The sequence below is a fragment of the Myodes glareolus genome, chromosome 13 (assembly GCF_982192425.1).
Source record: "Myodes glareolus chromosome 13, mMyoGla1.1, whole genome shotgun sequence".
NCBI classification, from domain to species: domain Eukaryota; kingdom Metazoa; phylum Chordata; class Mammalia; order Rodentia; family Cricetidae; genus Myodes; species Myodes glareolus.
In genome coordinates this window covers 37,609,179-37,632,396 of record NC_142038.1, presented here as the reverse complement: position 1 = coordinate 37,632,396, position 23,218 = coordinate 37,609,179, and the positions used below count along the sequence as shown (strand labels likewise).

At 43.5% G+C, this 23,218-nt stretch overlaps 1 protein-coding gene across 4 annotated transcripts in view; it reads left to right on the top strand.

The window, feature by feature from the left end:
- Positions 1–22,926, top strand: part of Tnfaip8 (TNF alpha induced protein 8) — a 115,433-nt gene extending 92,507 nt beyond the window's left edge. For all 4 annotated transcript variants that reach the window (XM_048419060.2, XM_085699877.2, XM_085699876.2 and 1 more), the window contains exon 2: positions 21,385–22,926. In XM_048419060.2, coding sequence (XP_048275017.2) covers positions 21,385–21,950 — 566 coding nt within the window. In that variant the 3' untranslated portion in view covers positions 21,951–22,926. The remainder of the gene's footprint in view (positions 1–21,384) is intronic.
- Positions 22,927–23,218: the final 292 nt, after the last annotated feature.

Below are 23,218 nucleotides of genomic sequence, written 5' to 3'. Positions count from 1 at the left end.
ATTTGCAAATATTATTAACATAATATTAATATAGCAATCAAAATACAGTGAGCCCTACATCAGCAAGAGAAGAAGGACCAGAGCACCTCACCTGCCAGTGTTGTTTTACCACTAAAACCTTGGGAAGGAGAGATTTTCAAGGATCTGAATCTGGAAAATAAAATCTTAACCCAAATATTTGTTGTTTTCTTATCCAATATCGCTCCATTTTCTATTAGTGTAAATTTTATGGTAATAGTGTGTGTGTGTGTGTGTGTGTGTGTGTGTGTGTATTACTAAGGATCTAGGACCTTACACCTGCTAAGCAAGCACTCTGCCATGAAGGAACACACCACCCCCGATGCAGATATAATAGGAGATTCTTTGCCTTGTACATACTAAACACATGGTCAGGGACTAAACTCCCTTATGATGTGAGCTAAAGTCTCTAAACGCTGGTTTAAATAGCATATAAATTCTGGTGGGATGGTGTGCGGCGTGGTTTATTCCGCAGTGATGCATAGTTTAGGCCACTGTGTGGGCTTCATTTTGTTTATTTGCGGTAGAAAGTGCCCTGCATTGGAATGTGGGCGGGGTTCTGGCATCTGTGTATTTGTGTGTTTCAGGGAAATCAAGGTACAGAGAAACACTTGCCATTGCCTATATAAAGACTAACTCTCTACAGCTGAGAGGTTAAAAATACTGCCTGAGACCATGTCGCATGCACCAGCATCTGTTTCCTTCACTCCAAGACCAGCAAAAGGCAGTAAAGATGGCTGAGGAAGAGGGAGGCGAGAAAGACCTTCCCTTTTGGCAAATCGTTAACTTCCATAAACGTTTTTTCCCTCCAAATCAGGGAACCAGGTGGCACAAATTGAAAAATTAAAGGAGCAATCCCCCTTAAGGGGGATTCAAGGGGACACTAGCTAACTAGAATAGATTTAATATTGTTTTAGAAACTGATTTTGATATCATATATTCAAAAGAATTGATTTATAAGTCTGATGCATTCTCTAGAATATTTATAGTCTCACTTCTGAAAGATAAATGCAGTGTTATTCTTCTTAGCTAGTGCTATGGTTTGGTTGTGCTCGGTCTTCCGAAGGTTCCAGTGCTCAACCCTTGATGGGCCCTCAGTGGAGCAGTATTGAGAAGTGGTCAAATCTTGACCAGGCGGGGCCTGCAGGAGGTAGTTGTGGTGGTTGGGGGGGCTGCACTCTAAGAAAGGATGAATGCTCTCCTCCCGGGAGTGGACTGGGTCGGGTGGGGCTCGGTTGATCACAGTAGTAAAGCCATGAGTCTCACTTCTTTCTGCGGGTTCCGTGGTGTCAGCCCATGGGTCCCTTGGTGTGAACCCTCACTGTGTTTGATGCTTCCCATGGGTCCTTTGGTGTGAACCCTCACTGTGTTTGACGCTTCCCATGGGTCCCTTGGTGTGAACCCGCGCTGTGTTTGATGCTTCCCATGGGTCCCTTGGTGTGAACCCGCACTGTGTTTGACGCTTCCCGTGGGTCCCTTGGTGTGAACCCGTGCTGTGTTTGACGCTTCCCATGGGTCCCTTGGTGTGAACCCGCGCTGTGTTTGACACTTCCGAAGCTCGTTGCAGCCTGAGCACACGAGCAGCCGCAGGTGTCTCCTCCAGCTGGCAAAACTGTACTCGGCCTCAGATTGTTTGTTCCAACTTCACGAGGTGGATAAAGAGATATTTTCAACCTCTTGCAGCTGTGAGACTACTATAATAAAAATTTTAGGAAAGTATCATCTTTTTCCATAGAAACAATATTTTAATAGGAGGTCCTGTTATTTATAAAATCTCAATGAAAAATAACTGGCAGATACGATCAGAACTATTCCCCAAGACCAAAACGATGGCCATAAACCTGGTTAATCATTTGACCCAGTAAGATTATATTTCCAGCTGTTAAAGTGGAACACTGCACTGCCTCTTCAGATTTTGCATGGGCTTTGGTCATTTAGAACATGAATCTAGGTACTTTGAAAATATAAATCTTACCATCGCAAATTATATCTCAATAGCTTTTAAAGATTATGTTAGTCAATACTGTTGTTTGTTTACGTGAACTCTTATTTCTCCCACATTGGCCCTGGTCATGTGAACAGTTTCTTCATGGACGTGTAGGACACGTTGAACCACCCAGAAGATCCACCCCGTGCCAACCCTGGAAACAAGCTGAGAAACCTCACCCAACCCCCACTCTACTCCCCAGCCTTCTAGCTACATTTACTTCCCCTTTAAACAAGAACCTGTCCGGAAGGATAACTTTTAGAACAGGGAATGTGTTTCACCGATAATTGTCTTCAGTGCTGTGCGAATCCCACAGCGAGAGAAGGGCAGAGAGGCACATATATACATGCATATGCTTTGGCCTTTTACTGTATTGAGCATCAGCTGAGACATATTTTAGTTCATTTGGAAGCTGGCTTCAAATTTTTAAAGTTACTTTCTTCCCCCAACATGTCAAGGCAGGCACGGGACAGGAATCTGATCAGGATAAGGGGGCCGTTAATACCGGTAGCTTCACCCGAGAAGGAAAACAAAATGGGAAGACCTCTTGATGTCCTTGGGAATTCAGTCTCAAAGCATTACCAGACGTACACATGAGTTAAGGACCCAGAGGGGATACCGCATTCTGGGGAGAGAGGATCACAGAAAAGTATCTGTGGCTACAGTATCTGAAGCAGAACTATTGGCGCTGATGGTGGTGATGTGAACTTGGAACCGAATGTGGTTGTTTCCCAAAACATGGCCCCTGTGCTGCTAGTCTACAGCAAGAGGTTTCAGGAAATCCCAGACGCAGTATCCAGACACATCTCATGAGACCAGGTGCTTACAGATGTTTTTTTCTTCTGTATCATTCCAGAGAAGGCTTGTATTTGGACTATGTGACCTTTGCCTCCTTAGTTACAGGACTCGTTTTGTAATCCAAAGCTACATGCGGACTCATGACCTTTGGCAAACAGCAGCATCTGGTAGCAGCTACTAGTGTTGGTGTCTATTGCCTCCGTTGAATGAATTTTTAGTGACTGATTTTGATGACTTTGATGTGTTCAAAGGGAACGATATCAGTCTCCACTCACACTGAAGAGTTGGTGTCCTTTCTAAGTAGGTTTATTTTGTAATAAAAGTATGTTTAGTAGCTACAAGGAAACAAAATGCAGATGGTAGGTAGAAAATAAAGCGTGAGAGTGTAGTATTAAAGGGACCAGGCTGAAGACGTAGCCAAGGTGAATAGAATATGACTTGAGATGGAGAGACTTCAGGAAAGATCAGGAGGTTAAAAGTAAAAGCATTTTGAGGAAAGGGGGAGTACAGAGTAGACAAGAGCCTGGGAATTGTGGAGGAGGGGCTAGCGGCAGCCCCTTTGCCCAGTTTGATAGACAACGCAGGAACAAAGGGCTGGAAGCTCATGAGTCCGAGAGCCTTATCCTAGGTTCTTGTAAAGTGACTCACGATGCTGTGAGACCTTGGCCATTCCAGTCAGAAATGCTAACTCATACACCCATGGGGCTAGGGAGTTTCCCCTATGCTGATGGACAGGTAGGAAATTGGAGAGGACATGTCTTTCTCACCTTCCCCAGTCTCTGCCGGTAGAAGGTCAGGTTTTGTTTTTTACAAAGAAGAAGAAGGGGGAGGGGAATCCCTCCAAACTTTCATATGATTATTTTTTTACTAATTACAAAAGCAAAATTTTTAAATATTTTTGGGCACCATTTTGGTGGGTATGGAAGTATGTATACTGGAATTAAATACTAGAGATGGTTGCTCAACATGTGGATATAACAAAATGATTTTAAAATGGTAACAGTGTAGATTTTACGTTACCTGAGTTTTACCACAGCTGGAGAAAAGTGATAGTGTTTGGTTCAGGTGGACAGTAGCAGCCATGGGCTTCTAAGTGGCAGAATTTGCTAAGTTTTAAGTGGAGGAATTTGCTACTTACTGCTTTAGGTAGTGCCCCAACCAAAACCTTTCCAGAAGGAGAGAGGGCCATCACAAGTTAATAAGACTCACGTGGTGACCCTGGGCTGACCTGTGGCCTCTTCCATCTCTGGAGCAGGGGGCTGATGAGAGAGAGGACAGGCTGGGGGAGTGGGTGTGATGGAAGCTGGGGAGGGAGCTGACGAAGTCTCTGAGAGAAGACATTTATGTTGTTGGTATTTGGCAGTCGGTCATAAAAATGACCTGTTTTGTTGTGTTATTTGGGAGAGTTTACTTTACCCTGATATCCACCGTTACGGAAGAAACCCATCTCTAAGACAGCAAGTTGATATATTCAGGGCATGTTTTTCAGTTCTCGCAAGAAAGGACTGTAGCAGTCTTTTTAGTTATTTTCTTTAACCGAAAAGAATGAGTCTAATATACGAGGTTTGTGCTGTCAACATCATAGGACTGTGCTTGCTTTAACTAAATATTTGTCTTTCTGGCTTGAGAGGGGCTTTGTTATTTTAAATTCTAAATATAATTTTAAGCCAGTCAGTTTCAATAAAGGGAAAAAATAAAATAGATCCAGTTTGTTCTTTCTTTTTCAACGAATTTAGATAAATTCATGCTTTCTTAACTTTCCAGGTATATGTGTGTGATGTTTGTGTAGGTGTACATACGTATGGGGTAAATGTGTATGGGTATCTGTGTGCATGTATGTGTGCATATGTGTGTGGAAGTCAGTGTCAACCTCAGGAGCCATCCACCTTGTGTTTTCGAGGTAGGGGTCTCTATCTTGATGCTCTCTGAATAGGCAAGGCTGGCTGTCCAGCAGGTCCCGGGGATCCTTCTGTCCCCACTTCCCCAGCACAAAGATAATTACGTTGGAACTATACCGGCTTGTACAGCGAGCACTTTAACAACTGAGTCATTTTGCCCAGACCCTCATTTTCCGGTTTCTTGTCAATAATTGTAAAGAAAATGCTTATTTATGGTTTGAAAAACTGTGCTCTAAAAACAGAATTATATTATCTCTTCGGATGTAGGTATTCAGTAATCCCTACCAGTTCCAAGGCTATCAATAGATGGCTTGCTTTTTATTCCTGTCTTTAATGATTAAATGACGAGAATATTTTTTTCCCAGAAGATGACATTGAAATATGCATCGCTTGTATGAGAGTCGTTGAGGTAGCTGTGTGACAGGTAGTAAAGTGCATCATCTGTAGTTGCTTATTTTGGTTGTGTTTCATGGAAACAGTATCCATGCCCTACTCCTCCCCATCCTCCTGCTTCCTCCCCACAAATCTAGGCACTACAGGCTAGAAATTAACTGAAAATTTATTATAGCAAGGCATGCGTAATAAAGTATAACCAGTCACGAGGATTCTACTCCAGGTTGCAATGGAAGCAAAGCCACAAATGCCTACTCCAGTAAGAGCTGGGCAGGACAGTCAAGACAGTTTGTGGGGAAAGCTTCGGGGCTGCACCAGGCCAAGGTTACTTCATGAGCTTTCTTCACGCCTCTTTTCGAATGTCACCTTTTACCCTGGATGGAAGAACATACTCTGTCACTTACACACTGCTTTTTCATATGGCCGCTGTCCCTACTTGGCACTTAACCTGTTTGTTTCTGTCATGGGTCTTCCTTAAGAATCCAAACTTACTGTGCGCATGTGTTCTGCCAACACATAATAGACTCTCAGTTAAAACAACAACAAAAACTCCATGTTATGAAAAATGAGTTGGGTAAGGGCTTCCCCCCAACCTCTAAGTTTATTTATTGTTTAGGGTTTCACAATGATACGGTGACAATTAGTTCAACTTTCTCCTGAGATCTTTATGAACTTGGGAAATTTACCACCTCTCCGTGACCTAGTTGACACATCATATAGAAATGAGATCAGGCACCAAATACAGCAGAAGCCTGGGACTGTCTGAGTTACTTTGCTGTTGCTGTGAAGAGGCACCCTGACCAAGGCAACCCTTATGAAAGAGAGGATTCAATTGGGAACTTGCTTACAGCTTCGGAGGGTTAGTCCATTATTGCTATGGCAGAGGGCATGGTGGCATGCAGCCACTTGCCGGAGCAGTAGCTGGAAGCTGCATTCTGATTCATGGGCTGGGAGAGAGCCTACAGCATGGGCTTTTGAAACCTTCCAGCCCACCCCCAGTGATAAACTTCCTCCACCAAGGCCGCTCCTGATTCTTCTAATCCTTTCAGATAGTCACTTGGTCACTCAAATATATGAGCCTATGGGGCCATTCTTATTCAAACCACCACACTAATGTATGAGTACATTGCTGGGCTGGACGGTGTGTGCGTGTGTGTGTGTGTGTGTGTGTGTGTGTGTGTGTGTGTGTGTGTACCTTCATGTAAACAAAGGTTTTACTGGATGGGGAGGATTAAAACATTTGCATAAAACTCCTACAAGGTGGGGGGAGGGCGTTAAAATATTTTTATTTCTTGTCCTAAAGAAAATTTTATAGTATTTGATTGAAAAGACTCATATTTAATTTTTTTTTTTTTTTTACAAATCTCTCCTCTTTTATTTTTTTTAAACGCTTTTCAAACTCATCAACATATATGCTCTCCTTTTCTGCAGTGTCTCGGAGTAAGAAAGTGCAGTAGGGAGGAAGTCCTTGCTCAGCAATAATTGGCTTAATAAGCCTGCGTTAGGGCCTTAGTTCAAAGAGTAAATTATTCCCACTGTTTCATTCGCGTGTTTTCAAGTGAACCCATCTTTCAAGGGGTGGGTCCCTGGACAGGAGATTGACCTGGCCACATTGGAATGTGATGTCTGCACCCAAGCCAGAGAGTCTGTTCTCTTGCTCAGGAGGCATTTTCTTCTTCCAGGACCTTCATGCCAACGTTTAACCTCCCTAAAAACCTATAATCATGGAGGGACCAGATCAGAGAGAGAGCTGCTCGGCAGGAGTTTTAATTCCAGACTATTCAGTAGGAGCTCCAGAAGTCCCTTGAAAGTATAGTCACCTTTATATGGTACAGGTTAGGGCTCACCCACTCTAAGCTCTAGGCATGCTCCTTCAAAAGTGAGGGGTCACACGTAGCTTAGGAGCACCATTGTCATGTGGGAATGTGAGCTTCCTATGCACGGATCTTAACAATTGTTCAAAGAAATTTGGAAACAAAGATTTTGAGGTTAACTGTCCCCATTTTCTAACACTAATCCTAAGAGCAATACAACTCTGTGTAGAACCTTAGAACTCCAGACTCTGCAGTTCTTCCTGAGCCCCTGAACTAGAGGGGGGCAGACAATGGGGAAAGAGCTACTCCGAGGACTCAGATATCTCTTTGGAAGCACCCAAAATCAGGAACCATGCTGTGGATTGCCTCCAGGGAAGGGACTTGCGTTTATCACAGACCCCTAGAGCATGAGTGCCTTGATATCTGAGTTAAAGTAGTTTACTCAAAGGCCTGTATGTCACCTCTCACTTTTAGCTTGCCCTCATCAGGATCTGCCCACAAGACATCGATATGGCTGTAAGAAGCTTGACTGTCAAATTTATATATATATATATATATATATATAATGGCTGGGGAAAGGTTGCAGACAGAATGTTGGGAGGTTGTATCAAGATGCATATTTAGGAGATGCCCAGGGTAAGGCCAACAGGTTGCTGCTTCTAAAATACTCAAACAGATGGATTTGAGATATTTGTATGTAAGATTCTACAACATTGCTGCAAAGATTGGATAGTTATTCAGTTTGACTGAGGGTGGAGAGAAAAGCAATGGCTTAAAAATAGAAAAATAAAAAATGCATCAGTTTTGTTTTTTAAAAAAAAATAGATTTTGCTCTGTTTAAACATAAAGGATTGCCCACCACAATGTGGCCCTGGGTTTGATCACCAGTACCACAAAAGAAATATTGTGTCTATATCCTATTTATAGGGTTATATTCTTAGCCATAGAGTGCAAATGATTTCCTTTGTTAAACTCTAGATATAAAGAACTGATTTGATTTTCTGACATGTCTTTAGGAGTTGTGAAGGATCCCCGTGGGGCTCGGTTCATTCTGTACTAGCTCGAGGGCACATGTTAAACACCGTGAAGAATATAGAGACGAAAGACTTGGCGCCTTACTTGTCAAGGATTATAAGCAGTTACGGTCAGATAGAAATTGAACTTCCTTTTCAAGCACAAAGCAGGTTAGAAGGAAAGATTGCTTCTGGCCATTGGATCTGGGAAGGTTTCTTGGAAGAGGTGGTTTTTAACTAAGGTTTACAGAGTGAAAAGCTCTTTAGTGTCAGGGATGGAGGGCCAGGGTAAGGGTAGACAGACATGATTTTTCTTTAGTTTTCTATCCCCTGATGTGTAAGGCCTTTGCTTCTTATTTTTGGTACGGGAAAGTACAAGCTCCAAGAAGTGGAATGTAGCTGGCTTAGCAGTATGTAGTATCTGATGGGAAATTAATAAACAATAAACGTTGCCTTAATTTGCAGCACACAGTTACAGAGCAACTGTGTGCTCTACTAGGAAGTAATGTTCCTCAGCTGTCTCTAATTATGCAGCCTTGGCTTCTGAGCTATGGTTCACTCCTCTGGCTCCCTTGGGGGTGTGGTAAATTATAGTCCAAATCAGAAATCTGCGTGAAAGTGTTTTAAAGTATTTTTTTAAATATTTATTTATTTATTATGTATACAATATTCTGTCTACATGTATGTCTCCAGGCCAGAAGAGGGCACCAGACCTTATTATAGATGGTTGTGAGGCACCATGTGGTTGCTGGGAATTGAACTCAGGACCTTTGGAAGAGCAGGCAATGCTCCTAACCGCTGAGCCATCTCTCCAGCCCCGTGTTTTAAAGTATTTTGTTAACTACAGAGTGGTCACTGAAATTACATTGTTCAGTTGTCTTTATTATCAGACCAGGGGCAACCTGGTTAGACCAGGAAGTGTGTATTGACTACTGATACCTATCTGAGAGCTGGCTCAGTACTAAATGTCATTCTAGCGTGCTGGATTTAGAATTTGCTGTTGTTTTTCTAAGCGTTACATGAATATAAATATTCCTCGGGGCCAGGGCTGCTGGCAAGTTGTAGGGCTTGACTTAGAAAAGTGTAGAAATCACAGAGCTATTTAGAGGGGGTTTCACCACTTTCTGATAGAAGACAGCATTGAATCAACAGTGGGAAAGCGCTATGTGCTTAAATATATGTAAGTAAATTAAGTGCAGCTGGAACATCTGTAAGAACTACTAGCATTTCCAAGCTCAACAAAATAAAGATTTACTTAATTTGAAAAGAAAAGAATCACTCACTACTCAGTCAATTTTGCATAAATGATTGGAAGGTATTTTCCTTTCATTTCAATGCTATGTGTAGGAGGTAGACCCTGTTCCAACTGTGCTTTGTGGTGTCATCTAGAAAAGGCTTGCTTTCTTACATTCCTAGCCGCATTCTCAAAACCCTCACAGTATATAACAGGCTGTCTCTTGAAAACATTTTCTGTGAATTCCAAGCACAAGACAACATCTCTGTTTTCATAAAATTTTGAAAGAGAATGCTATCCATTGAGTCTGATTTCAATGTAATTCTGTTGTGTAAAATCCCAACACATATCTACTTAGGATTTTAACTCCAGTGTTCTAAGCGCATACCCCAGAGCAGGGTAGAACCTTTATTATACATCATGGTCACTCAGTGCCCCCCAAATACAACTTCTGAAGCAAGAGTCCTACAAACTCTGATGCAGTTGGCATAGCAATTACCAAGCCACTTCCATGCCCTTCTGGGACGAGTGGCCCAAGACACAGAATCCTGCACTGGATACCTGGTTCTGTCTCCCTTTCCCTGCCAACCCCTGAGAACTGAGAAACCTAATAGCAAACACTTCCACGGCCCTGACAACTTATACAGTGTTTGACGTTTCCATCCCCCCCTAAAATCCATCTTTTGTCTTCTGGTTTTTTGTTTGTTTGTTTGTTTGGTTTTTTTGAAGACAGGGTTTTTCTATAGCTTTTTGGAGCCTGTCCTAGAACTCACTCTGTAGACCAGGCTGGCCTTGAACACAGAGATCCACTTGCCTCTGCCTCCCGAGTGCTGGGATTAAAGACGTGCGCCACCGCTGCTACCACCACTGCCCAGCTGACTTCTGTTTTTTAGGGATGCTAATAAGCAGAATTTGTAATGCCTCACAAGCAAGTAGGAAGTCTCTATGTTCGCTCTGGAATATAGTTGCTTATTTCTCTGAGGCAGGAACTGCTTTTCTTTTGAGGCAAAGCCCCCTTTGAGAAACCTTCAACTCTAGTTCCCTCCTCCCCCATCATCTCATTCAAAAATTAACATTTACTATCTTCACTGCTTTTGCTTTTTTTCACAATGCTCCTATGGACTTTCTGTGGTGCAGCCCACCTCTTCCCATCATCCCCCTCCCCTCCGTTAGTCTGAATGCCTGGAGAAAAGAGAGAGTGTTATTTATTTTTGAAGCTACAGCTTCTGGAACGTTAGAAACACTCAGCACAAGTTTTCGTTGAATGGTATGTATGAGTTACATCTGATCTCCTGTCTTCTTCCTTCACGTGAACCCAAGTCATTCTGTACCAGAACTTCACTGCAATGATGAGCTAGCAGTTAAAATGATGATAATTGCACAAATCCACCTGAGTACCCGACAGCAAATGCTATTCTAAGCTCCTCATATGGATTATTTTTATTTAAACTCCATTTGCAGTTCAAGAAACTGAGGCACAGAGGAAGTAGGTGATGTGGTCCAGTCTCAAGGGACCCCAGGGGATGATGCAGCTTCTGACCCAGGCTGCCTGATTCCAGAAGCTATATGCCTGTATCACTGTATTGCCCAGCTTTGCTCCACAGCCCACCATGCTCGCTTGGCCCACCCCTACTTGCTGTGAGCTATGCTGAATGAGTCCATTCCAAAGCAATACTAAGAACCTTCATCAGTTTGTCAGATAAAGAAGATAAAAGATAAAATCAATTACTTTAATTGATTTTAACCTACAGAATTGTTCTATGAAATGTTTTTTTTAGAAAACTTAATTAAGCAACATTTAATACTTTTTTTTTACTGCATAGATAATTTGAACATCTCTGAAAAAAACCTTAGACATATTGCCTTCCGGACCTATTTGACTAGAGAGACTTCTCCCCATACCATCAATATGATTCCTCTCCACATCTTTAAAAAAACAAAACAAAACAAACAGACAAACAAAAAACCTAAATTGGGTGGTGGTGCTGTACACCTTTAATACCAGCAGAAACAGGTGGATCTCCATGAATTCGAGGCTAGCCTGGTCCACAAAGTGAGTTCTAGGACAGCCAAGACTGTTACACAGAAAAACACTGTCTCAAAAGAAAAAGTAAAAGAAAATTTTAAAAAATTAAATTAAAAACTAGTATTTTTGTTTATAATGAAGTTTGGAAGAAAACCTGGTCAATATGTCTATGGGATTCTCAAGGAACTTCTTATAAATATTTGAGTAAATCCTTAGTTTTGCTCCTTTCCTATTCTCGTAGGAAAACCACTTGCATTTATCTGAGGTGTTCACAGTTCTGTTCTCATGGTGCAATTACCAGTAGCACCCTGTTCTAAGGTATTTCGTGTGGATGACAAATTATATGATAATCTTAATCACGGTGCTTGGTCCCCCTTTCACACGTGTCAAGAAGACAGCCTTGCTTCCTCCCAGCACTCCGAATGGCCCCTTGACTACTGTGATGTGCGCAGTGACGCGGGAGTGGCCTTGCTCCTCGGCACGTTGTCACTTCATATCAGTTCCGCATAAAATTGAGAACACCTACACGCTGTCATGTGTCCCTTTCATCACTCAGAAGTCACAGCTCTTAAGAACCGCGAGCCTCAGTCTAGGTGTGGCGGGGCACACTTGTAATCCTAGCACTTAGGAGGATCATGAGTATCAGGCCAGCCGGAGCTGTTACAGAGTGAAACCCTATCTGAGAATCAAAGCGCAGAGGTGGAGGAGCTTTAAGACTCCTTCACATAGCTCAGGATCTATTCATACATTTGCTTATCTATGCAGGGGCAGAGCTATGCATAGCTCTGGAAAGATGCCAGAAATCTCACAACAGTTGTTGCCTCTTGGAAGCAAGGGTCGAGATCAGAGCGTGCAGCAAGTGAGGCAAAGCTGAGACACTTTTCACTTGATTTGATGACATTCTTGTTCTTGAACTGTGCAAGCACTTCTTTGTTTTTAGATTAAACACCCTAACATCTCAAAGCTAAGCAGGTGCATCCTGAGAACACAAACTCTTCAAGTTCAGCTGGGCTGGAACTACTCCTTTTCTTTAAATTCCCTTCCCTTAGATACCCTTCTTTTTTCTCTCTCCTCCTCCTCCACCCCTCCTCTTCCTCTCCCTCCTCCCCGCTCCTTCTCCTCCTCTTCTTTCTCCTCCTGTTCCTTCTTCTTTTGCAAAACAAGGTTTCTCCTTGTAGCCCTGGATGTGCTGGTACTTACTCACTCTGTCGACCAGGCTGCAGAGATCCGCTTACCTCTGCCTCCCGAGTGCTGGGATTAAAGGTGTGCACTACCACAGCCTGGCTGGAACATTATTTCTAAAACTCATGCATCCATGAGTCTTTCAGAGAAGAGCTTAGCACTGGACGTGTATGCATTCAAATTCATTTCTCCCACCTACTGACTGTGTGGCCTTTTGACAGTAGCTCAATTTCGGTGAGAGCACATTGGAGAAAACTAATTGTCCCTTTCCCCGCAGGTTTCGGTTGCAGCAGCTTTTTGGTTAGTGACTTTGTGTCCACGTCCACTTGTTAGCGCTGGGATTCTGTCTGGTCTGGACCTGTGCAGTCCTGTGCGTGCTGTCAGTCTCTGGGGGTTCACATGCGCATCAATCCTGCTGGGTCCGGAAGACACTGTTCCCCTGGAGTCATCGCCAGCTCTGGCTCTTACAGTCTATCTGCATCCTCTCCCGCATAGATCCCTGAGCCTTGAAGGGAGGGGTCTGATAAAGGTAGCAACCAGGATGGGCCTTGTGGCCAGGAATAGTTGACCACTGCAAAAGGAACTCCATGTTTTTTAAAGTGTGCTTTGTGTGTGTGTGTGTTTTGACCTTTTTGTTTTTGTCTTTTTTTTTTTTAAAGAAAGAAAGATAGCCTGAAGTTAGGTAGATAGGGCAGTGTGCAATAAGATCAAAATATAAGAAATTATCTCATTTTCTTCTGCACCTCAGAGACCTAACCTGAACATCTGGGCAGTACTAGTCTTCCTTCTAGGCTTGGTCTGAACCTTCAGTGAGATAATGCGAGTTCCCAGATAGTATAGTAAGGATTCTTTAAAACAATGGCTGCCAGGTTAGCATTCTAGCGTGGAGGGGAAGGGACTCGTGAGCCCCTACCCTTTGCTGAAGAACTGTGGCATGTAGAGCTTCTGTGGGAAGGAGTGTCAGGTTTCTCTAAGGATGTGGCTCCCGGTTGTCTACCATGCGCCCCTGGATGGCCCCACACTGAAGTATAAGGCCAGCAAAAACTGGAATGAGGGAATATAACAAAAAGAGACCATGAATTTGGGGGCTGAGGGGAAGAATTGTGGGGCGAATATGATTAAAATACATTGTATGAAATTCCTAAAGAACTAACCAAGCTGTTTTTTCATGCTGACTACTATTATTATTGTCTATTGTTTGTGTCTTTACTGTGATTATTACCTAGGATAATTTAACGGGTACTCATGGCTATATATGTCTTGCCCTGACTTTGGGCAGCCATAAAATATATTTGTTTCTCTAACTTTTGTACTAACATTTATGAAACTGACATTCTTTGAGATCCAATCATACTGCTTCATCTAAACATCACCAAATTTTCCTCCATTTCTGGAGGTAATAGGGATATCTTGTCATAGTTTATTCCAGCAAGGAGGTAATAAAGAGGTGGAATGAACACTGGGAAGAGGCAGAGGTGAGTCTAATAATAGGACATTGAAAGACTGAAGTAGGTGGCTTTGTCTTTTGTATGTGTGTATAATCGTGTACATATGGCTACATGTGTGTGCATGATTGTGTGCGTATAGCTGCATGTGTGTGCATAATTGTGTGCATATGGCTGCATGTGTGTACATAATTGTGTCCAAATGGCTGCATGTGTGTGTGCAGGTGCACGTGCACCTATGTGTACCTGTGTCGAGTCCAGAGGTCATCCTGAGATGTCATTGTCAGGGATGCTGTCCACCTCACTTGAGATGGGATCTGTCATTAGTCTAGAGCTTGCCAAGCACAGTCTTCTGACTGGACAGGAAGCCCTGGACCCATTTGCAGGGGCATGCCACCACATCTGGCTTTTTTACGTGGGTTCTGGGAATCCAGCTCAGGTCTTCTGGCTTTACCCATTGACCTATGTCCCTGGCTTTAGATGTTCAAAGTCACCACAAAATACAACTTATGAATGAAGGACACGGAGTTAACCTCAAAATCATGTCGAACGGGTTCAATGTCCCTGAAACAGCCTGTGGTCCTACAGGAAAAACCTCCTTCATGTCCTCTTCAGGGCTTATTTTGTCTCGTCCACACATTGTCAGCTAGAAGAGACGAAGGGCACTGCGTGCTTGCGTTGGGTTCTCTGAGCAATCTCTACTTCTGGGGTTTGTAGTCACACCAGGGAGGGTAGCTGAAGCCAGAGTTCGTATGAAGACCCCTCAGGAGCTTAGCACACCGATGGCTGCTTCAGTCTCTGCGACTTATTAGACCTCACTCTGTCCACACCACCAGGAAGCATCTTCCCCTACACCGGCAACTTAGCCTATGAAAAAACCTGATTTCAAAGACATCAACCTCCACCCAGACTTCCAGCCTGGCTCTCTCCCCTTTGGGCCTTTGTTTTGCTGCTCTGGCTTCCTGCGCCCCGTGTCTGGTTCTCCGTGAGACTGTGGAAGGCGAGGCCTGGAGTGGTGATGCCTCCACGTGGCTGTCACTGCTGTGTTTCGTGTCCTTCTCACGGTGCCCCTGCCACACACACAGCTTTGCATGCCATGCGTGTCGCCACTGTGTCTCTTCTTGTCTCCGTGGGGTGGGCGTTCTTTCTGTTCTCGGAGGACCAGTTTCCTCAGACAAAAGACCCTCCTACTACCTCCCTACTGTGGAATCTGTTGCTAAGGGAAATTGAAATCCTTCAGGAATTGAAATTCTCTTTCCAAAGGATTGGCATGTGTTTCAATGGGATCATGGGGAAGGAAATCTAAGTTGGTATTAGGTACACTTCAGGGGGCTTCCGCTTCTACCGTCTGGTGCCTTGCATTTCTCGGTTTCATAGTGCTGACATAGAGCTGACTGATCTTGACCAAATGTAGTCATCACTGGAGTTCTGAGATATAGATGAAGCTAATGCGTTGTGTTCGCCTCGCACGTCTGCAGAGGCGTCTCTGTGGTAGGCACTGTGGCAGCTCCATGCAGTCCTGTTGATTGACTTGTAGAACAACTCCGGGAGGTTGAATCAATAAATAGTCTCAGCTTACAGATGAGGAAGCCTGGTCCCAGCAATAGCCCTGAGCAGTACAGTGACTCTGTCATTCCTTGGTTGCAGAGTGTTTGGGCTGATTAGGCAAACTGCTTTTCCAGGGTGCTGGGAAGAAATGCCACCAGCAGGGACCACTCGTACCCCGACGATTTTACTGCAGCCTTTCAACTTTAAATATTTTTACTAAAATTCCAATATGTGTTGGAAGGTATAATTTTAAGATAATGTCATGACTCTCTCTAATGAATACAAATTGGATGTTTTGAAGATCTATCTCACCTGAGTTAATGAGGCAACAAGGCAACCTGTTAACACTGTACCCAAAGTTCAATCGAAAGATATGCAGACAAGAATACCAAGGCTCACTGTAACTACACTGGGAAAATTTTATTCACCCTCCACCCCCATAAGCAGGAGCCTTGTCCCTGTGGTTTGTATGTTGCTGGTTCTTAGCCACTTGAGATCATGAGAATGTATGCACGCCACTGTTCAATTGAAGGTCAAACTAAGGATCCAAGGTGTATCAGTTCTCCCAAGATACCAATCTCTGGGATGGCTGCTGCCTTCTTAGGACATAAATACAGTTCATGCTAAGGTGTCTGACACTTGTCTTCTCTCCAGCTATGCGGGTTACTTCTGATCTTTTCGGGGCCAGCTGTCCTTACACTTCATATAGATACACAGCTCCTACAGGCCACAGCCTTCCGACTCCAGCCCCTGCCCCACTTGTGCCTTGGCTCCCCCTCCTTCCTCTCCCCTGCCCCTTTGTCCCCTTTCCTCCACTCCTCTGTCCCTCTCTCCCCTCCCCTCCTTTCCCTTTAATTTCATTTCTTCTCTGTACTATTGATTTCCTACTTCGGAGTTTTCAGTATGGAGACTGGTGTCAGGACACATAAGCAATCATTCTCACCTGGACCACTGCCAGATCCCAGGGTAGGGAGGTCACTTCTTAGCTCACTGATCTCGTGATGAAGCTGGGCTTGGTTCTGACCACTTTCTTATCCCCAAAGCTGCCCTTTTTTTTTCTAAGTTCATTTACATTTAGAATTATTCAAATAGAAGAGAGCTAAGGTTTGACATTGTTTAAAGAACATTTACGCATTCAGCGCAATGGCCAGAGATGTTCTTCAAATGGTTTTCTTTTCCGTGCTTCCTCATTCTGGATCCACTGGATTGGATTTAACCAGGTAAAACATTTGGAATGACATGTGGACCTGTAGTCGGCATTCAAAAATACCAAGTGTAGTATACTTGTTGTGTGAAAAACATTGTGTTTGCTGATAAATATGTAGCGTGGTCCTTCATTGTGTCATATTAGCAATTGTGGGGCATTTTGTCAACTTTCAGAAAACTATGCCCTTCATTCATTGATATTATCAAAAGGTTTTTCATCTTTGTTTTCTTCGGAGCACACATGGGTCAGAATATTTTTACCATCAATATTTATCTCCAACTTTATGGTTGTTGATGGTAAAACCAGGATTCCCTAAATATTAGTTTGTTTTACAGAAAACATTGCTGAAGTGGATTGCTTGGTTAAGTCCTAGAGGGAGGGGGAGGTGAGCAGACATAAAGTAAGATGTATTCTTTTCTGTAGAACAGTATTTCCCCAAAAACTAGGAATTGAATAGGACCTCACACAGACCTTTTTTCCCTGCCAACAATTTCTATGTCTCTTTCCAAGGCAAATGAATTCATCTTCATTGGTAAACATTTGATCAATATTCTCAACACTGTCTCCTTGGAGAACATCTCTGTGCATCTCAGTTGCTTCCAGGAATGCATTGGTCCATCCCTCTGTCCCCTATTTAAACACAGACCAAGCAAGAAGCAGAGTTGGGTCGGGATGGCTAATCTTCTACTGCAGTTCAAGTCAGAAATATTATACCCTGCTTATACTCACAATATCCGTGTCGTTGTCATCTCATGTATTCCCTTAGTATACATAAGTCTTTGCTCTCTAAAGAAAACTAATTGCTGGTGGTGAGAAATCACTTTCTGAAGTATGCTTACCCTGGGGGTGGGGTAACAGCCCACATATTTAGTGAGTTACCACAAGTGCTGATTTCTCTAAGTTGTAAAAAAAGCAAACAGAAACACTCAAGTATGTATTTTAAACTCATATATTTTTTAGGCCAAAACGTTTTCCTAGAAAAGTATTTAAGCATGATAAAGAGATGGAAGAAACTGGTGCCCGCCCAAGCCCAGGGCATGGCACAGAGAAGTAGACAGATGGAGTCTGCTTTTGGAGAGCTCAGGGCCCAAAGGGAGAGCTGGAAATAATTAGGTTAAAAAAATTGTTTTTAGGAACTAGGAAGTGTGATGGTTAGCAAAAAACTTAAATAGAACCTCATTTTTGCCTGGTGGTGGTGGTGCATGCCTTTAGTCCCAGCACTCAGGAGGCAGAGGCAGGCGGATCTCTGTGCGTTCAAGGCCAGCCTGGTCCACACGAGCTAGTTCTAGGAGAGGCCCCAGAGCGACAGAAAAAAACCTGTCGCGGAAAAATAAAAAAACACCTCATTTTATATGTACATTTTCAAAGTACCCTGATTGTAGTGTGAAAAGACATTGGAAAGAAGTTGAACTAGATAATATCTGTAGAGATGGAGGGAATTGAATAAAATTTAGAAACTAATAAATGGTAAAAATGGAAAAATCTTGGTACCAGACGAAGGAAAGGGAGGACGAGATGGCAGACGGTTCCCAGGTCTCTGGTCAGGAGAGATGCTATTAATCTAGGTGGTAAATACTGGATGGGGGGGAAGAACAAGTTGGGGACATGGCACATCTGTGATGTCTGCAAAATCTCAGAAGAAAAGAGCCTTAAATGTTTTTGCAAAACGAGTCTGGAAAAGAAGTCAAGGCTGAATTAGGACTGTGGGAGTCACTGGCACACGGCTGCTCTCTACAGCCATCGCGATGATATCACATAGGAGTGAGACTAGACAGGAGTCCAGGATTAGCTCTGGGATGCAGCGGACCTTTAAGAGACCTGGGCCAGCATGTGGAACTGACAGTGATCCTGAGCAGGCGAGGCCAGCAGCAGTTAATGTCCAAGAAAGCAAACAGTCACACTTGATGATCCCAGACCACATATCCCTGGCAAGCGGCTGTCAGCCACAATCTTGCTTGGCTGAAAAGAGGCCGTTTCCAAGGCTGAAAAATAAACCCACTGGATGAAAGTCTTCCTAGTGGAGAGGGAGAAGAGTGCACTGAGTTGATATAAAGATTAAAATGCAAGTGTCATGTGGAAGTCTTGGGAGGAAAGGGAAAGCCCCAGAGATCAACCTCCACGTCTGGGCTATGCCTCGGTTACACTAAATGGGGATGTCCTTGCTTAGTCTGCAGGAGATTGACTTTTCCTCCCCCCCCCCCGCCTCCCCCCGGCTTGCAGGAAGCTAAAATGCTGCGGCACAGAGTTCTTACTTCTCTGTATGTTTGAAACGAAATGGAAGGTTGAGGTTTAATGAGGAAAGTGGCTCGATTCAAAGCTGCAAGTTCAGCCCTGAGAAATTAGCACCTAGGAGTCTGCGCCTCCTTCCCTCCCTCCCTCTCCACTCTGGTTTCAGTATTTCCCAACAGAAAGTATGTTGATCTGGGTACTGAGATTGTAGCTTCTAGATGGGATGTTTGTAGGCTATGCCAGTCTCTCAAAGATTCAAAGCAGGAGAGCCTTCATCTAAAATAGGCTGCTGAAATGTGAGTTATGTGTTATGTGTCTGAAAGTGAGTGTGTGTCTCTTCCTGTAAAAACCAGATTGATTTTTTTTTTAAGGCCTGTATCTGGAGATATAATGTAAAAGAAGGCCCTTGGCCATAATGTGGCAACATTATCTGCTGGGGTACCATTTCTTTACATAGGATTTCATCAGTGTGAATCAACACTCTTGAAAATCATTGAAGAGACGGGAATAAGGATGGATTACTGCTGCACTAAAAATGGTTTAAAAGCTTGGACACTGAAGTCGACCTTTTCTCGCAGATTTTCACTTTCCTTTTCTCCCTCTCCCAACGTATTTCAGTTCTTCTTCTGCGCTCTCACTTCGCTTTCTGTAACGTCGTATGACGGCTGGGAGGGCACCATTTCTGGTAGCACCAGGGCACCCTTTCAGGAGACGCACAGCTCTGTGTGTTCCTGGGTGAGCTCTACTAAGAGCCGTTCTGGAACAACCTGTATGAGACAATATACCTGCCGTGAATCCAGATTTCAGATGTCACGTGGACTCTCTTTGTCCCCACCTTGCATCTAGCATGAAACCTGCACACCGAGGCAGTTACTGCTCGTATATGTCCTTCCAGCCTGGGTTTGGTACTTCTGCTGTTTTGCTTCCTAATGATGCCAGCGTTTGTCCAAACTAGAAACCATTTTACATCGCCAGTGCGCTGAGGTTCATCTTCACTACTAAATGGTTATATTTCAACTGCTCTGAGTGCATCTTGTGGCAAGTCCAGAGAGGAGAGAGATCCCTGGACCCTATGGTCGGGTGGATACCCAGAGAACCACAGTCTGAGCCCTCAGCCTGGAGAGGGAGAAAAGGTGGAATCGTAGACAAGCTTTCCGACTGCATCCATCACATCGAAGGGGCAATCAGAGTAGAATCAAACTAATGTTGGTTTGCAGAGCATTTTCTCTGCTGGGGCGTAAGCTAGAAGCATTCCATTTCATATGTTAGTAATTGGTAATTTGTGCAACTCTTCTTGTGCATTAAACATCTGCCAAATGAAGTTGCAGTCATTCCAAACGTCAGCTCCAGGGGTCTGCTTTTCCAATGTATGTTTTGCGTGTAACATGTTTCATCAGCTCATGAAATAAGTTTCTTTCCTCAAAATGTAAACGGAGCAGTGGATCAGGAATAGCAGCTGACAGTGAGCTCTCTCTGGAGCGTAACCTTCCAAAAGCTGACATCGGGGAGTGAAATTCAAAGTGGGTGGGAGGGCTGAGAGAGTGACGAGCAACATCTTAGGCACGCAAGCTTTCTGTACGTGGTTTATGAGAGGATTCGCCCTTGGGTTTGTGGGAGTAAATGTGCCATCTTGCTCAGTATCATGGCCTTGCTGTTTAAACTGCTTTCATTCAAAAGAGTTTCTCAGTTCCTCCCGCTCTCTCTCTCTCTCCCCCTCTCTCCCCCCCTCTCTCCTCTCTCTCCTCTCCCTCTCTCTCTCTCTCCCTCTCTCTCCTCTCTCTCTTTCCTCTCCTCTCTCCTCTCTCTCTTCTTTCTCCTCTCTCTCTCTCTCTCTCTCTCTCTCTCTCTCTCTCTTTTCCTCCTTTCTCTCCCTCCCTCTCTCCCTTCCTCTCTCTCTTCCTCCCTCCCTTCCTCCCTTCCTGACAGTGTTTCTCTATGTAACCACATGGCTGTCCTGGAACTCACTCTATAGAACAGGCTAGCCTTGAACTCACAGAGATCCACCTACTTCTGCCTCCCAAGGACTGGGGTTAAAGGTGTGTGCCACCACTGCCATGGCTCAAATGAGTTTCTTTAAGATGCCTAGGTTTGCAGATGTTTAGCAAATAGGTATAGAGTTGAATTAAAATTTTTGATGGTTTTATACAATTAAGCTAGATAAATTGGTTTACCACCTCACAAGACAGATTTAATTTTTAGATCTATTTTTACTTATATGACTATGCATGTGTATATGTGTGTTTGCGTGTCCTACATGTGTGCTGGTGCTCAGACGATACTTTCAAGGATGTTATTAACGTTAACTGCTAAAGAGATCCCTGACTACATAGCAGAAGGTGTAAAGAATTTTAATTACACATCAATCTATTAATTCCACAAATGATAACCCAATGCGTAGAAATGTACAAAACATTGAATCTTTTTTTTTTCTGAACATAGACTTATATCAGTAAATGGGAGTCGAACTGTAAATAGTAAAGGAATGGGAAACGTGGTCCCTAATTCTTGGAGATTTGTGTTGCTGTTTTGTTTTACTTGCTATTGACTAATCCTTTACTCTTTCCGCCCATCCTTTGTCATTTTGTTTTACAGTGGCCGCAGATGTCTTCAATTCCAAAAACCTGGCCGTCCAGGCGCAAAAGAAGATCCTGGGTAAGATGGTGTCCAAATCCATCGCCACCACCCTGATCGATGACACCAGCAGCGAGGTGCTGGATGAGCTCTACCGGGTGACCAAGGAGTACACCCAGAACAAGAAGGAGGCGGAGCGGGTCATCAAGAACCTCATCAAGACGGTCATCAAGCTGGCCGTGCTCCACAGGAACAATCAGTTCAACCAAGACGAGCTGGCGCTGATGGAGAAGTTCAAGAAGAAGGTCCACCAGCTTGCCATGACGGTGGTCAGCTTCCACCAGGTGGAGTACACCTTCGACCGCAACGTGCTGTCCCGGCTGCTGAACGAGTGCCGAGAGCTGCTGCATGACATCATCCAGCGCCACCTCACCGCCAAGTCGCACGGACGGGTTAATCACGTCTTTGATCACTTTTCAGATTGTGATTTTTTGGCTGCCTTGTATAATCCCTTTGGGAAGTTTAAACCTCACTTACAGAAACTCTGCGATGGTATCAACAAAATGCTGGATGAGGAGAACATCTGAGCTGGTGAAATACGCGATTTCTGTGAAGACAGGGCACCGCTGACTCGCGAAGGGAAGACAGAGAATCTTTTAAAGATCACAGATATTTCAGAAAGGCCTGTCCTGATGCAACCATTGGACATTAATGGCAGTACTTTTGTGTGGCTTGTTGTAGTTGAAAAAAAAAAAAGCATATTGCCAAAAATTCTGGCTGAAAATGTCTTAATGAATGTCAGGATGTGGGAAAAATAGATAGTTGGGAATTCAAATGTAGAGTGATACAAAGACAGATGAGTTTGGCTCCAATCTCTGGGACTTTATGTGTTTTAGGGAAATTGTATTGGTGGCACATTGGATATTTCTAACGTGTACAAAGTTGTGTATCTTGGTTCACTTTTATCTTTTGCTATCTGTGTAGCTCTTTTAAAATGCCAAGGACCTCTGTTGTCACTGATCCTCTTGAAGCAATCCTGCTTCCTAGTCTGCTTGATTCTTTTGTTCCAGATAGAAATTGACATTCAGGAATTAAGTCTGAGGCAATCGAATTGAACCCTCAGGAAAGCAGGAAAGTGTGTATCCAAAAATCACAACTGTGGAAATAAGTAATATGTTCATTATAAGAGTATGCTCCTGAGACTGAGTTGTACTCTTTAGGCTCCTTGGAGATACTTAGATTCTCAAACCTTGCCTTGAAATGCTTAGGGCCTAACTTTGATGTCATCTTGAACATGTGCTGACAAATGTCTCCGGATTAACATCCATTTCACACATAGGAGAAAAAAAAACTTTTAGATCAGCTTTGATACTGAAACAATAAAATGTAAGTAGTATGAAGAAAAGAAAAACAATCTGGAGTTTAAAGATGAACTCATTAGACTAATTTAGGGGAGTGAGGGGTGAAAGAATAGACAGGGCGTTGCTAAGTAATGTAAGAAAGATGGATGCATTTCCATGTTTAACGGGGCTTGATGAATAAAGGACATCATTTTTTATTTAACTACTCAGGGTTTAGATTGTGTTATTTGCTACTTTGATGAGTGGACCAATGACTGTGTCTATCTCCAGCAAGTGGTGTGCTCTTCCTGTATAATTTTCAGTGCCTGGATGATAAAGTAGACCTTTGCTTATTTTGTAAAAGAACTAGAAGCCTACTGGCCAATTCTATCATCTAGGAAATAACAGACCCAACCCCCAGCACTAAATATTGCCACTGCCACTGAGTCTGTTCTTGAGAACATTGACAGTGAAATAAAAATTCACCAGAAAAAAATCCCACGAGGGAAAATTCC